General features: G+C 35.3%; 1 protein-coding gene across 4 annotated transcripts in view; it reads right to left on the bottom strand.

Moving 5' to 3' along the window:
* Positions 1 to 4,493: 4,493 nt before the first annotated feature.
* The window catches only part of LOC125669743 (FAD-dependent oxidoreductase domain-containing protein 2-like), a 34,004-nt gene continuing 21,885 nt past the window's right edge, over positions 4,494 to 16,612 (bottom strand). For 2 of the 4 annotated variants that reach the window (XM_048904470.2, XM_048904472.2), the window contains 10 exons: positions 16,503 to 16,587; positions 16,345 to 16,423; positions 16,087 to 16,260; positions 15,649 to 15,723; positions 12,529 to 12,609; positions 10,028 to 10,091; positions 8,192 to 8,261; positions 6,222 to 6,386; positions 5,258 to 5,348; positions 4,494 to 4,903 (listed from right to left, as the gene is read on the bottom strand). In XM_048904470.2, coding sequence (XP_048760427.2) covers positions 4,760 to 4,903; positions 5,258 to 5,348; positions 6,222 to 6,386; positions 8,192 to 8,261; positions 10,028 to 10,091; positions 12,529 to 12,609; positions 15,649 to 15,723; positions 16,087 to 16,260; positions 16,345 to 16,423; positions 16,503 to 16,587 — 1,028 coding nt within the window. In that variant the 3' untranslated portion in view covers positions 4,494 to 4,759. The remainder of the gene's footprint in view (positions 4,904 to 5,257; positions 5,349 to 6,221; positions 6,387 to 8,191; positions 8,262 to 10,027; positions 10,092 to 12,528; positions 12,610 to 15,648; positions 15,724 to 16,086; positions 16,261 to 16,344; positions 16,424 to 16,502; positions 16,588 to 16,612) is intronic. The other 2 variants (XM_048904471.2, XM_048904473.2) reach the window with 2 other exon arrangements.

Genomic DNA, 16,612 nt, shown 5'->3' with positions numbered 1-16,612 from the left:
AAAAAAATTGGGGTATATTACCGGTAGCATAATTTGATTGTTCTCTTGCATATTACAGTAAAGGAGAGAAAAATCATTGGAACAATCGGGTATCGAATCCTGTACCCTGCAATACTAGTCAGGTGATCTAATCACTAAGCTACCAAGACAGATATACACAGTATGATCATATTACTACAATATAAAATTGAAACCTATTTTCGGAATCATGCAAGGAATCTTCATATCGAGGAGATGAAAAAATAATTTTAGAGAAAATCTCAGAAACGTCGCATACCGGTATGTCCTTAAAATTTTCACAGGAACAGAGTAAAGTTTTGATTATCTGTTGAAGTAAGGTATTAAAAAAAAAAAAAAAAAAAAAAGAAAAAAAAAGCGAATCAAATCAGACATCGTATACATTTTTTTTTTGTATGAACGATGTCAATGACTATGCTTACGTCTTTGTGTATTGTGAAAAAAGTTCGCTTCGCAACAGGGAGGTCGTGAGTTCGAGCCCCACTCCTGCTATGGCTGCGTCAAAACCAAGACGTAAACATAGGTAGTAATAGCCTGGTTCCCGAGGCCTTCCGATGTGCAAGGCCTCGGGAACCAGGCTAAGGTAGTAATTGCTCCTTCGCCAAACGCTCGGCATTTAGAAGTGAGAAGGGTCATTCGGATATGACCTCAATTAAAAATTAAAAAGACGTCGCGGTAGACGTTGGTACGTTACAGAACACTCACTGCTACGGCCATGAGCGCTATAATTTGTACTTCATCTCCAGCTGATGACATCTCAATATGAAAGAAATATATCGCAAAACCTAGCAAACAACCAAACACAAATTGGGTTAAGGAAGTTAGCTCCTGAGCATTTGTGCACAATTACGCAGGATTCTACAAATAAGTATTTACTGGTTCAATACTGATCCCATTGGTGCAAACATTTTACAAGCTACTGACAAATAAGTTCATGGTACAGGGGTTTCAACAGTCTCGATTGAAGTCAGCATTTCGCAAATTGTATGGTCGTTATAACGATCTAGTTCGTCAATACAACCGACCATTGGGTCTGACGTGTTTCATACCGATGACTCCGTTTACCTGGATATAGGGCTCACGGCGGGTGTGACCGGTCGACAGGGGATGCTTACTTCCCCTAGGCACCTGATCCCACCTCTGGTATGTCCAGGGGTCCGTGTTTGCCCAACTTTCTATTTTGTATTGCTTATAGGAGTTATGAGATTGATCATTGTTCGTTATCGTCACCTTTCATTACACATCTATGACTGAACCCTGTCCAGTTGAAAAAAATTTGGAACAATTCAAATTTTTAAAGGTTTGGAAGGGACTATACTTTGTTGTGGAAGGATTGATTGATCAAAAAGTTCTAAATCTGATGATATATATACCGGTAACAGTTTCTGTTTCATCCAATATATCTTCTATTTTTATACTTATACACGTGTATTTCAGTTTTATAAGCTATGATACATGTAGTTGAGACATGGAAATAGTTCGAAAGTTGTAATTTATTCATTTGGTTGATATATTTTTCCAAACAGAACACCGATTCTTAAAAAAAATTTAATTAATTTACTCGAAATTTTGTATGGAAATTAAATATTTTCGCCAATAGTTAATTTTTTTTTTATCTCTAACCCCCTCTTTTTAAAGTTCCATTTTAAATTTTAAGACAAAACCTTGGAAATTATGTGAAATCTTAGAAATTGGCATTACTTCTAATATGGCTTTCGTATATCAAGTGCAAAAAGGTCATTATTTATTTCCATTACCAGTATTATACTTTTCTTTTATCTGTATAGTTAGAAGACATGATTATGTATCTATTTTATGTAATGATCGATTTGTGTTGCTTATGCTGTGTTGACACCAACAGACACATCAAGTTTAATTGAATAAATTTCGAGTCAATTTTAAGTGCAAAAAGGTCATGTTTAGACCACTGTAGCTGAATAACAAGCATTGTGACCACAGACACTTGTTTCATACATGAGCACCCCCCGCCCCTTCTCCTTAATAATACCACCCTTGTGGTATTATTAAGGAGGGGGGACTCATGTATGAAACAAGTGCCTGTGATTGTGACCCCCGTTTTTCTTTTTATCTTTTGTTTGTCAAACCGTACCAGAAATGAAGTTCGCAAACATTGCAGAAAAATGCATAACCCGCATTAATTTTTTTTTTTCTGCAACGCTTGCGACATTCCATATTTCAACTTTGCTAAAAGGAAATAGCCCAAAAAACCCATCCATAAACGCATAAAATAAACCTTCGTGTAGATCTAATATAAACAAGCGTCGTTCATTAAAAGGTAAAACACAAACCGGAAAACATATTTTCCAATAATTTCAACAATGCCGCGAATAGACGGCACTAAAAACCGAATCTAGATTGAAACAAAACTTGTCTTCATTGTTGCAAATGACAAGCAATGGATTTCAAGAGAAATTAAGCACAAAGAATGTAAATATCATTTGACAAACTGCATCCTTAAGGTTTTAGCACGCACTCCAATATGCCATTCACACTTCAACCTCAGGAATTCCCCCTCCCCCGGGTCTTGGATTGAAAAATGAATATGCTCAACAACGAGGATGTTTGTACATTAAATAAAAAAACAAATACTTTAAACCCCTTCTGTTCCTTCCTCTTTCTGGCCTAAGGATTATGGTTTGAACGAACTAGAATTTTCATTACACGAGGAATTTCTTATTCAAGATTTGTCTTTTGTTTCATAGACCTCGATAATTTCTAGTATCATCAATGTACTGTGTGTGATCCAGGTTCGTAAATTATAAAACTGTGGATGAAAAAAAAATCAAGAAATAATATAATAAATACTGTAATAATCATGTCTCATAGTAAGAGAGACAAGTTGATTCTTGCACGTCCATGCCACACCAAGGGGAATGGATGAGGACGTCTCACCGACAGATTGTACAATTGATTTATTACATCATATAATACAAGAACAGATTGTTGGAGATTTTCATGGAATTTAGAACAAATATTCTCCAACCATATTCTCCATGAAAGCTTTAAAATTAATGCTGTGACTATTGCATTACTGAATTGACAATTTACATAATGATCTCACAGGACGTAGTTCAAAGATTGCATAAGCTCTCAAATTGTTCGTTAAGCGCACTTAAAATTTCACTTAAAATATAAAATGGGGACATAAATCTTTCACAGACACGTCTAATAAATGCAGATTTTATTATTCTCTGATATACACGTACAATGATTCCGGCTTAATTAAGGGTGGATGAGAAAGGTATTATTACAAGCAACATGAACGGCGCCGATATAGACAACCGCCACGCAAGGTAGAACTGATCAGGAACTGCCTTCTCTTTGACACGGCCAACATGAATACAGATAGTGTAGTTTTAATGTCAATGGTAGCATGCAAAATTTTTCTCAGTTCTGTCCACTAATGATATTTTTAACAAACGCTTCCTAACGAAGTCTGAAAAATGTTAACAATTTTTTGCTTTCATCCAGAACATTCCACCGTCTACAGCTCTGGGAAAATAAAATGAAATCTAACCATACAAACCCCATCAATAGATCAGGCTGACTACGGACAATGCTCCCTTGATAATACAAACTTGCATCTTTTCAGTAAGCAACACGGAAGCGTTCTAGTTGCATTTGATCCTGAACAAAGGGTCACGAATAATTCCGATGTTTTACTGTCGGGAACATTGTCGCGTCATCAGCAAACTCGTCAATGCTCGAACTGCCAGCTGCGAGGTGTGGACCGTTATTTATCCCACCTTAAACAGGTTTGGCTTGATCAAGCCAAACCTCAACATCAAACATCAACGGTAGCGCAAAAGCCCGGGCCTACACATTATTTTCACACACACAAAAAAAGTTTATGCCTAAACAAAAAGTCGTCTACACCTATCTCTATGCACTTTCTGGTTAGGTTCACTTTGGTATGCTATTCACCATAACATTAAATTAACGGTACTAGGTTGCATCCTTTGAGTTTCTGTCATTTGTTGAGCTCCCTTAAAAAGAGGTACATTTGTACATTTAAAATAAACAGTCCAAGGCGACCCATGTTTCTTCAAATGAACGGCGAGTTCACCATAACATCAAGGTAAGGGTACAGAGCCCCAACAAAAATAAAGTTCATGCATATCAAGAATTTTCTGTATTCTGGCTTTAATCTTAATTTTTATTCAAAACTTTCGACTAGGCTAAAATCAGGGAATTAAAACGTTTCCTCAAATCTGAATCGATATGAAGATAAAACAGCCATCTTAAGGCATTTCAGAATGCTTAAATCCGTTTTTGAACCCCCTACTAGGGCCCTGTCCTGGACCCGCTGGGGACCTCAAGCGGTCCCCAGACCCCTTGGTGCCTACACTTTCATTTATCATTTGCTACACTCCTGATCGGCTCACCTTACATTGAGTGATTTGCAAATTGACACCTTTCAGAGGGTATTCGGGTACAAACAAACAAACACTGCCTAAGGAACTTAATATTTTATATGTAGTTCATATATCTTTAAGTCACATCTTCACATGTATATATGTTTTTTCCCTTACTATCATCATATTTCTAAAGTTCATGTATTAACTAATGCTCATCCAATATACAGAGTTGTATCTGAAAAAATATCTTCATTTATTTCAGTCTTTTCAAAATATGTTCGCCATAGAATTTTTTAAACAAGAAATCAATATATTTTCCTTTACTATCAACCAAAATAAGCCTTACAATATGCACTTATAATTTACAATTCATCGTGAGTATCTTTATCATGTGGTGTAGGCGGTTGATTACAAGCACATGGCGTCAAAAAGTCAAAGGCATATTCACAACGACTGGGTTCATAGGCATTGGTCAGTTGGTGCTCTGGCCCGCAGGATATATGAATCTAAAACATAAAAATCAACCATGGAAAACAATGCAGTGCATAAAATCTTTTAATAATGCAAAAGTCTGTGGCATATTATTGAAATTTCCTAGTTAACATGTTAATACCCAATATAGGCTGACTGTATCTATCTGCCCCATTCCAATCAAATTAACAATGTATATTTAGTGTATCTATCTGTCCCAATCAAATCAAACTAACAATACAGGTTTAGTGTGCATGTACCTATCTGTTCCAATCCAATAAGTTCCACACACATAGACCAATCTAATAGACAATACAGGATCAGAGTGTCTTTAAACATATACGCGTATCTGGTTCACTCCTATGACTATAATGTTAAGATTAACGTACCTTTACAGATCTATCTGGCCCATTCCAGCAGTTCTGTCCATGGTCATACAACTGTGTTTTGTATTGATCATCATCCCATCTCCCCCATCGTCTGTAAAATACAAAACAAGAGGCCCATGGGCCACATTGCTCACTTCACCTCCTGCACTGTCCCATGTAAAAGATAAATACCAATTAAGCTCTTCTTGTGGGCCCACCCTGAAGTGGGGAGCCACAGAACAAACTAAAACCTACACCACATTGAAATTAATTTGAAAATTGCACCAAGATTGTAATCTTGTGAAGATTTTCAAAGAATTCTCCAATAAAATCATTTGTAAAATTTTACACCCTTCTTGTGGCCCCATCCTCAACCTTGCAGTCATAGAGTGTGAAATATGTAACAAATAAGGATGCTTATATATGAAGAGACAGACATATTATACTGCTGTTGTTCTCAAGAAGATTTTAGAAGAATTTCTCTATATATTCTTTTGAACCACGACTGAGAACCCTCCTTGGACTTGAGACTTATACTTTGAACATTCTTAAATCTTCATTATATAAGCAAAATTTCACACTTGTTTTTGCCTTATGTGGTTCAGCAATTCTTCAGTAGAAGATTTTTTTTAAGCACCCCACCCTATTTTCACTTTTTAAAAATTATCATCCCTTAGAAGAAGGCACCCCTTCATTTGAACCTCCTTTACCTAAAGATGTTTTGTAACGAGTTCAGTTAAAATTAGCCCTGTTGTCTTGAGATTGAAAATGTGAAAAGTTAAGAGATGACAGACAGACAGACTACAGACAAACTTTGATAAAAAAAACTCACTTGATCCCTCAACTCAGGTGAGCTAACAAGCTTCTGAGAAGACCATACAAATTAACAGAAATCAGCTGTGTGTATAGATCCTAACATTACATGTATATATAAGTTCAGGAAATGAGAAGCATTATAACAGGCCAAGAGAACATATGCACATACCCTAGATTTGTTTCGTGGCCTCCGGACTTTGGCCTCTGAGAGGCAGTTGAAAAGGGACATAACTTGTACGTGTATTCTCTATCAGTATACTCGTAACAGTTGTCTCGTAACACTGCATATTCTTTATCTTTGCCATAATCTGTGTTTAAATATGAAGTCAGGGTCCTGAAATACATAAAGAATGTGCTTTTAAAATGAGTTTTCATAAACTTGTATTTGACATGTGTTTGCACAATTTATCATATTCTATTCATGTATCAATAAATTAAGCCCAAAGAAAGTCTGCACAACTGAAAATGACATTAATGTTTAAGTATCTCAACAGTATGAAATAACATACTTAGCATCAGTGTAACAAAGAAAAAGTCTCAACTGATTCAAAGGGTCAGAACTCTGAAAGACCAAATCCCTAAAAACTTGTACTTGTCCTGTGTCTCATCATTATGGAGCATTATATCAAGTATCAAAGCCATAATCTCAAAGTATGATGAAAACAAGAAATGTTTGTAAACCATATAAGCCCCACCCCCACCCACCCCCTTCCCAAACCATACAGCACTACACACAGAAGAATTAAATCTGCATGGTAGTCTTGTCCAATGATATATTGCCACCAAATGATGTGCAGATAGCACAGTGTTACACAAAATACCGGTGTGCTGAAAAAAAGGAAGCAAGGCATTCGAGACGTGTGTAGTGACCATCACCTTGGTCATACTGACCTGCCCAGCAATAGGGATGGCTGTGTATCAGCCCACAAAATAAGAAGTCTGCAGTGTAAAGAGTTCTCCAGTTATCTGATACACTGTACATAAAAAACCTGTCTAACCTTGACCTTTGATATACAGACCTGCTGAGCAATAGGGATCATATGCATATTAATGTGTATCAACCTCCCAACAATGTAGTCTGAGAAGAGAAGCATTATTTTCCAATAACCCTCTGCACAAGATAAAACCTGTCTGGCCTGGTCTTTTACTGACCAGCCAAGCTACAGGGATAATCTGCATGTTGATGTGTATCAGTCTACCAAATATAAAGTCTGCACGGTAAAGTGTGCTCCACTGATCTGTTGTACAAAATGTGGGAGACACATAATCCTGTCCGGCCTGCAGATAATGACCTTGGGCACACTGACCTAAGGAGCAATAGGTATCACCTGCACCATGACGTGTATCAGTTATATTAAGTATGAAATCTGTGAGGTAAAGTGCTCTCCAGTTATCTGTTGCACAAGATCTGAGAGTCCAACTGACATTTACAGAGTAATAAGAGTGGGGGGATAAATTTCAAAGGGCCATAACTCTAAAGATACAGGCCCAAATTCCTCAAAACTTACACCTGATCTGTGTTTCATCATTATGAAGCAATATATCTAGTGACAAAAATTCAAAAAGCATAGGGGAAAAAGTTCAGACCACTGTCTGTCTACAAAATGCCACAGATATACAGACTGAGTCAAACTACTATATGTCCCATCTAAAGACAGGCACATACAAAGGATATCTCCAAATATTCCATTTCATGTGATTAAACCTGCATGTCTGATCCCACACCAATGAAAAGAAAAAGGTTACAAATGTAATTAAATGTTGAGAACAGCCTGCAACTAACGGTGCTACCAGTCAAGCCCCCGGGAACAGATATTTTATTGCACTTTGTCAATAAAGTTAAACATCATGCTTTTGTCAGATATTTTTTCTTCCTCTTTGCTGTTTCAATAATGACTGACTTTTTGATAATGCACTGCCTTAATACATGTATTGCACAAATCCCTAAACAGCACTTAGTTTGTAAGTCTAATCAAGTAGTTGTACACAAATGAAGTAATTAAACATTATGGTGTGAAAACTTTGCACTGGGCTGCCTTTGAAGAACACAACATAAAAATAGTGTATTGCCTTTTATTCAAAGTGAGTTTAGAAGGAAAGATTTATCTTTCATTTGAATTGATTTTACATCAAACTTACGTAATCTCCCCATCAATGTCTCTTGAGCGTTTATCTGCTTCCTCATAATTTTTTCGGGCTTCGTCTGCAGCTAAAATCAACACAAATATCTAATTTCATTAACTGCTTTAGCAGAGTAAAGTCTGAAAGTGCATTAGTTTCCACATTAATCCACTCATCTGTTTAATGTTTCTTTGAAAATTGCACTTCTGAATTATCACTGAAATGGGTTCCAACAAAATTATTCCCATGGGGAAACACATTTAGCAAATTCAGCAATTAATTCAAATAACTCAAGATTGATTGATCAAAATTCATTTATGTGGACGAATACTCACTTAGTTGACTATCTCTCGGTTATACCGATCATCGACTAAAGATTTAACACTCAATTAATTGGTGGAAAAAAAATTAACAAACAAAATTTGGATCGCCATAGAATGATACTGCAGAAAAGTTGGATCAGTTAAATTTACTATCCTTTACAGGTTGTCTCTCGAGTAATTATAACAAAGTAGAATGTGTCTACAGTGGCTGATTAAAGTGGTCTGCTTATGGTAATACTTCTGTGAAAACTGACAGGTCAGAAAGGGCATACTGATAAATCTGAAAATCAAAAGAAGTCTTCCTCTGCCTAATAAAAGTACAAACCTGTATTATGTATAGAATTTATGAAAACATTCCCAAGGAAACTTGAGTTATCATGTGCCATAGAAAGAGCTGATGGAGGGACATGTGTACAGAGTGATTACTATAGGGCACCCACCATGATGGGGCCATACAAACAATTGTAACAACAGGTATCAAAATAATGATATGGACTACTTCCAAATTCAAACATGTATCAAATAAACTCACTATTTCCTGAACATAAATCAAGACCAGAATTTCTCTTTTTTAAAAAGCACCAAAAAAAACGAAACCTACACAAGGAGAACTATATCACTGTTACAGTATTTAAATGTTACCGTACATGTATATCAAGAAATGTGGGCACACTAGATATGTTGGCTGTTTTGAAGGCTGAAGAAAATTATCAAAAATAAAAGCACTCAAATTCCCATTCACATAAATAATACATACATAAAATTAAATTCTACTAAAAATCTAAAGCCCCATTATTTCAGACTACTTAGTACTTTTATGAGAAAATTTTATCAAATATTCCCAAAGCTAAAATTATTCAATATATGGGGAAAATAAGACAGGAACTAGAGATTGTTTTTTTTTGAAGAAAAAAAAATGTCTCCCCAGCTCCCAAAATTGGAAGTGCACCAAATGAAACCTCCTCCTCTTAATGTATAACATGGTATGGAGGAGAAAGCATGGGCAGGAACATAGACATTATGAACTTTGATAAACCATATAGGAGAAGTGTTCACAAACTATTTTACACCCTCCACCCCTCTTAGATCACAAGAAAGCTACATCCTCCACCCCTCTTAGATCCACTATAACTTTTAAGAAAATAATTCGATCCTCCTGTCCCGACAATATGCACATCTACAAATGGTAATGAAGCATTGTACAAAGTTTTAAGTCTATCCAATAAACCATAAAGGAGGAGAAGTGTTCACAAACTATTTTACATCCTCCACCCATCTTAGATCCACTATAACTTTTTGAAAAAATAATTGGATCCTCCCATACCAACAATATGCACATCTGCAAATGGTAATGAAGCATTGTACAAAGTTTTAAGTCTATCCAATAAACCATAAAGGAGGAGAAGCGTTCACAAGATTTTGTGACAGACGGACGGACAGAAAGTACAAAAACAATGTCTCCCCCTGGAAGAGGGGAGATATTATTTATAAATATCTAAGTATTACTTGAAGGGTGTGATCTATACTGTACCTGCTATAAGGGCCTTGGTTTCCTCGTCATATTCAGGCATTTTATCATCATCCACGGACTCCTCCTACAACCAACAACATGGTTAATTAATTGCTCACATTTTATCGATGGCTAATGAACTCTCGCACATATTCAATATTATCATGAGCCAATGATTGATAAGTGTTAAAGGTGGCAGAAATGGCATGCTGATTATGATAGCCTGTTCAACAAGTTAAAATGGGGAAAGATGAGAAAGCTTCCAATCTTTGGTAACTTGAAATATATTAACAATGGCCTAAATTTCAAATGATCAGCCATGTTTGATATAAGAAATACATTTCATTTTTGAAAATACACTGTACATGAGGTAGGAACTGCGACTACACTTCACACCGGCATACTTATGAATTTATTTTTTTTCTACTTTCATTTTTGTCAGAATTCCAAACTATTAAAATAAATGTACTATATTTATCAAGATTTACATACGCATTGTTCACAACTGCAATGCAGTCATGAGGAAATGGCTATCATTACAATTTGTAAAGATATCAGCAAAAATATTGGAAATGTGAATATTCATTATGGATTGCATACCAATCTAGCACCAGTCTCTTTACATATCACCTTAGAAAGTAATCAGGCATGGTAAAAGTTAGATGTACATTAAAACCCAGTACCTTATACTTCCAGTCCCAGAACCACAAAAACCCCTTACACCTACACCTTACACACACATGCAGAACTGATTTGTTGGAAACAGTGAACATAAGTGATGAATTAATTTGATGCTGTTACAAAACCAAAAATGTGTGCAGTGCTCCACTGACAAAACATCCCTAGGGATTTGGACCTCTTCTCTTCTTCTTGGTCTTACTGAGCAGTTTCTCTTTTACACCCAATACCAGGAAAATACATGCAATACAAATGCATTTGCTTTTCTGCTCTGTGAGAACTTTCTACGTAGGCCCTTAAGGCCTTTTTAAAACTCTCGTCTGATTTTCAGTGAACATTATAATAGCTGCCAGAGTCAGACTTGTTTATGCCACATGCAAAATTCCACTAAAAGCCAAAGCCAATTTTTAACTACAAACAGCATTGACAGTTGTCTTCTATAGTACACCAGGAGTTAATAACTTTCACAAGGCAAAACAAGATGTGTTTCTGAAACATAATGGCCCCAAACATGGTTATATCCAATGGTGGCAAAATGTAAAGTGCTCTCGCCTACACATTCATTCTAATGGAAATCAACTATTGCAACTATTTGGGTTGCATGCTTTTGAAAAAATACTTTTCATTTTACTTTTTGGAGGGTCGTGGGTGGAGAGATAAACATCTAATAAAGTTTAATCATTTTCATTAAATATCTTGTGACAGATCATGTGTAAATAAAAAAACCCACACAGAACAATGCCCTATTGTAAATATACTGTGGAATCATTAGATTTCATGGGGGCCCAATTTTCGTGGGACCCCCCCCCCCCCTCCCCCATCCAATGAATTCAAACCACAACAAAATACACCATTCATTTAATGTTTCAATGTAGAGAAACCACATCCCAAAGAAACTGTCAAATCTCGATAATCTCCAAAAATCAGCCCCTAAAAATCTCAATCATTCCACTGTATAGTTTTTAGCTCTATAAAATGATTTTAAAGTTTTTATGAATAATATCACAGTATATACATTAACTATATATTCTTGTTGGTCAATAAAGCTTAAAGTACGATGAATGAACTATGATTACATAAAAGTTGCAGCTACAATAGGATTAGAAATCTGCAGCTGATTCACAACTGTATTTGGTTGAATTCAAGACAATGAAATGATGTTTGAAGATGAGAATAAATGCTATTTTGTCTCTTTTTTCAAATGAAGACCACATTTAAACCAAAAATATAACGTACAGTCCTACACAGTATTCTTCTAAAGTATGTATAAACATTCACAATTTTGGGGTGTGGGGGTGTGGGTGTTTGGTTTAGATACTTTATTTCAACATTTTCAAATCCGAAGACAGCGATTTTCCCTCATACAAATGTACTGATTTTCATCATTATCACATGATATATATGTCATGTTTCAATGTCAGAAAAATCTGTTTTATACTGTAGATATCATGTCATAATGGTCATACATGTATAGTAATAAATATTCAAATAAAATGTTCAATTTTCAAAAGTAGCCATGTTGTACATATAGGCAGTTCGCATACAAACAGTGCTATAGCCCTTGAACCTTGACTTTGAAGAACGACCTTCACCTTTATAGCAATGCCCTTGATCTTCTAATTCACCGAGTAATTATAGTTCAAAAGTTATGATTAAGGTTAAAGTTGAGGACAGACAGAAACAGACAGACCAAAAACACATAAAAATGTGTACACAGCGTATTAATACATTGTACATTCACAATGACAAAATCTGTAGTTGACATGTGATTATGGATAAAGTACTGACAATGTCTCATGCAGTTAGCTAAGCACTGGCCATTTCTACTAATAATCTACCGGTACCTTGACCTCAGGAGGAAAAAGTTCTTCGGTGGTTTCTAATTCCAAATTTTCCATGCTGGTAGTAGTTTCCAGTTCAGATGTCTTAACGGTGCATAAAGTGAGGAAGAATTAGCGAGCAGAAGTAGGACATACATGTATGAGGGCTCGATACACAACAGAGGAGAGAGCTTTACAACAACTAGAGAAAAGTTAACCTTCCTTACATCAAGATCATTTATTTCTCTTGTGGAAAATTAATGTAACATTATACAGATCAAATGAAGGCCGCTTCCATCAATGTAACAGATCATGCAGGATTAAGTTTCTCAAAAATACGGGTCCAAAGGTTTGAATCAGTAGAAAGTGATACATGTGGTACATCTCATTGCTTGTATTGGTAAAATCAATAACCATCCTGCATGTACGAGTCAGATTTCAATCAAGTTATGGAAATAGATAGGTGTACATTAAAATGCATATATGCCCCTCATATTTTCCAGTTTAAAGAAATTTCCAATTGTGGGTCTAATTTCAAGCATAAATATAAAGCAAAGACTTCATCCATTTATTGAAGTATTTATACATGTATAAAAAGCATTAATTCATCAGAGTGAAAGAACAGGGAATGCGATTTTCAATTTTTTTTTAGCAATGTTTATGTGTAAATGTCGTATTCTTACATATACAGGTATTCAAACAATATTTAGGTAGATCTCTAGTACTCAATACAAAATTCTGGCTGCTTTGCTTGAAAATCTGACAAAATGGCTACAACAATACTCTTTGTGATATCAAAATGTAAAAATATACTTTAATCTTGATGCTCTTTTTACATATTCATTTTTAAAAATTTGAGCTAAATAGTGAAAAGATCAGCTTAAATTTTATTAATTCACAAGGCCAAATAAGGCCCAATATGTACCTTGTCCTTTTTCTAACTCTATAATCTGAGGATTGCAATACACAAGTTTCGAGATACCTCCGAGTTATTTCCCTTTGGGAAACTCCCGTACATAGTAAAGGTGCGAAACATTTTGTTTAAATGATATTAATCACTGCATAAGTGAATATGTTTAGCTAAGTTTCTCATATGCAGTTTCATCAGCCAAATTCGACTGATACACAAAAATAAGTATTAAACAATAAATATTCAGGGAGTAATTTAAAAATTATAAATACATGGAATTCATATTATATCATGTTATTTTGTTGGTCGTACACATCATATCCAGGATATTACTTGCAAATATGACATTGTTTTTATGTTTCCACTTTAGTAAAATACTTCTTTTGATAAAATTTTGTATATCCTATATTTACATATCTAAACAGAAGGCGCTTTTAATTAATACATTTTATCGTCTTCCTCAGTGACTGTAGGTCTCTGTCCTACTTAGGCATTCAATGTTCCACTAATGCACCTCCTACACAGAAGAGCTCTTATCTCAAAACTGACATATTCTGAAGCTACTTAATTATTTCACCCAGTATTTGTGAATGTTTTTTATGACATATAACTAATCTTATCACACTATATAGTGAATGAATTTTTGTCAGCTGGTACAGTGGTTCAATGTCTTTCTTACTGACTGATCACAGCTATACAATACCAAGTAAAACACTCTGACATACAGGGAATAAAGATACAGCCATCTTGATGGGATTAATGAAACAACAACGTATATCCAGTCTAATTTTTATCCTTGACCAAATAGCTTTGGGTCAAGTTCATGTCACACCATCAGACCATAAATAACCTTCATGCCAAGTATGAGCATCTGATCATTCTACAATGCAAAGTTAAGCTATGATCATGAAGCATGAAGTAGAATAGAGGGAGAGATAGGGGGCATAGTATATTCCTATAGGCATGTCCCCCAAAATATTTTGTGAAGGGATGACTTTAACCTTTGTAGGCATGTTGATCAGTCAGTTGATCTAAAAAACAAGGTAAACTTGTACCAACATTTGACCCTAAAATGGGAGTAAAATTTAGATTAGGTTGCTAAATAAGAGTACTTTTATTTTTAACTTTTTCCAATAATATTAAAGTACCAGGACTGCAAAGGGCATCTTAACGTCCTGAACTAATGTAGGAAAATTGTATTTGTGATGTCATGATTCAGCTGCATTTTTTCTTTGTTTTTGAAAAGCACAAGAAAATGAGCAAAAGCAGCATTATTTTATCAGTAGAAAAGGCCATGAGTAGGCATCTACATCTAGCAACAACAAATTGATATACACTATCAATTGTATTCATATTTGAATTGTGTAAATACTGTTTTCTTTTAACACCTGTGCTTTCTATTTTTTATTTTTTTTTACCAAAAAATAACCAAACAAAGACCTGTTTTCCATCAATTCTGATGTATAGATTTCAAATTTTTGTGGCTTTAGACTTTTTAAAATCACTTTCTAGATAGTAACTGTTGGAGGTACCATGTCACGGTAGGTGTTGGCATGATAAAAAAAATACCTGTTACAGTCAAAAATGTCATGCATAGATCAAAATTCATGGCTTTTCACATGAAGCTGGTGACGTCTCTATATGAGTGATTTTTCGAATGGGATGTCATATAATTTTCAAACCAACCAACAAAATCATTATTAAAATATTTCAGGGCTGTAATACAATTGCAACCACACCTACTTCGTTCCTGTCATTTTGTAAATTTCAGGTATCTGATTAATTTTATCATGTATCATACCATTAAATTTATGCACACAGCTATACCATTAATTTTCACATTACACTAATCATGCTAATGTACTATCAATTTTAATTATGTACTCTACTTTGCCATACATTTTTTGTATTCAACTATACCACTAATCTCATGTTCTTTATTGTGCCACAAATTTTTGTACTTAGCTGTACCAAAATTGGCAACCCACCAATGCTTCTCTCATGGCTTAAAGATACTGTTAAATGCATGTATTTAGAACATCAATGTGCTCATATAAACTTTGTAAATGATGTATATATTAAATAAAAAAGAAACAGGATTATGCAAAAGCTATTACAAGAAATCAACTGAACTCTCACTCTGCATCCTTTCTATCAATCACATAATTCGTACCTTAGTAAAGCAAGCACTAGTAACAACCTTGGAAAACCGATGACAACATTTTAACACTTACCTCTTCATCCTCATCTTCATCATCCTCCTCATAATCATCACCCTCATCAGGAGGAGGAGTGACATGGGGTGTGGCCTACAAGAGGCGGAGACATATCACTACCAGGCCTAGCCTACCACAACACATTACAACACAGACTCTGGCAATCATTTCCAGCACTCGATGTACTACACTGACCCAATGAAGCCATACAAACCTCCTCAAAGCAAGCAGATTAAAAATGTCCACTTGTGACAAAAAATGGAATGCATTATGGTCTTAGCCCTTTTTTAAGATCTTTCCTGATGTAGGGCTGTATAAATGAATTCCATTACATGGGATCATATAACCAATATCAACTCAAATGAGGCATGAATGCATTCGCTCCAAGTCAAGAAAATTAGTTGGGATCATGCACATCATGATTCGATGCCTAGCTTTGCTTTATAAGTACTATACCTGAGGTTCTTCAGTGGGCACTGGTGCACCTGTTTCACCCTGGGATTCTACCGGGAGTGCTGAGTCTTTCTTCTCTTCCTCTGGGACGAGTTTCTTGTAAATACCATGGATGTTGCTCCAAATTTTGGAATTAAATTCTTCATAATCAACTTTTTCCTGATCTTCCAAATGTTCCTACAAATGAATATAAATGTGTTAAGAGTTGTCCTCAATGTTCCTAAAGGTTTGAATAATAAAGCTGTTTTACAGGTATCGTACCTTGGCCTCCTCTTCACTTACAACACCGTTAGCGTCAATGTCAAACTCCTGGTGTGGGATTATCTCCAATATATCGACACTACAAGATAAATACACTAAGATAATGTTTTGTGAATGACTTGACATCTAGGTGTACAAACACTATAAGGTTTACTTACAATCCATCTTTGTTTAAATCCAGGTCATCAAACGCGTCTCTAGCCTTGACTGCATCTCTCTCTTTCTCTTTTGCTTCCTTTTGTTCTGATAAAAAAAATTTAAAGAATTT

This window comes from Ostrea edulis, chromosome 4, assembly GCF_947568905.1.
Source record: "Ostrea edulis chromosome 4, xbOstEdul1.1, whole genome shotgun sequence".
In the NCBI taxonomy this organism is placed as follows: domain Eukaryota; kingdom Metazoa; phylum Mollusca; class Bivalvia; order Ostreida; family Ostreidae; genus Ostrea; species Ostrea edulis.
This window is presented reverse-complemented; position numbering and strand designations above follow the sequence as displayed.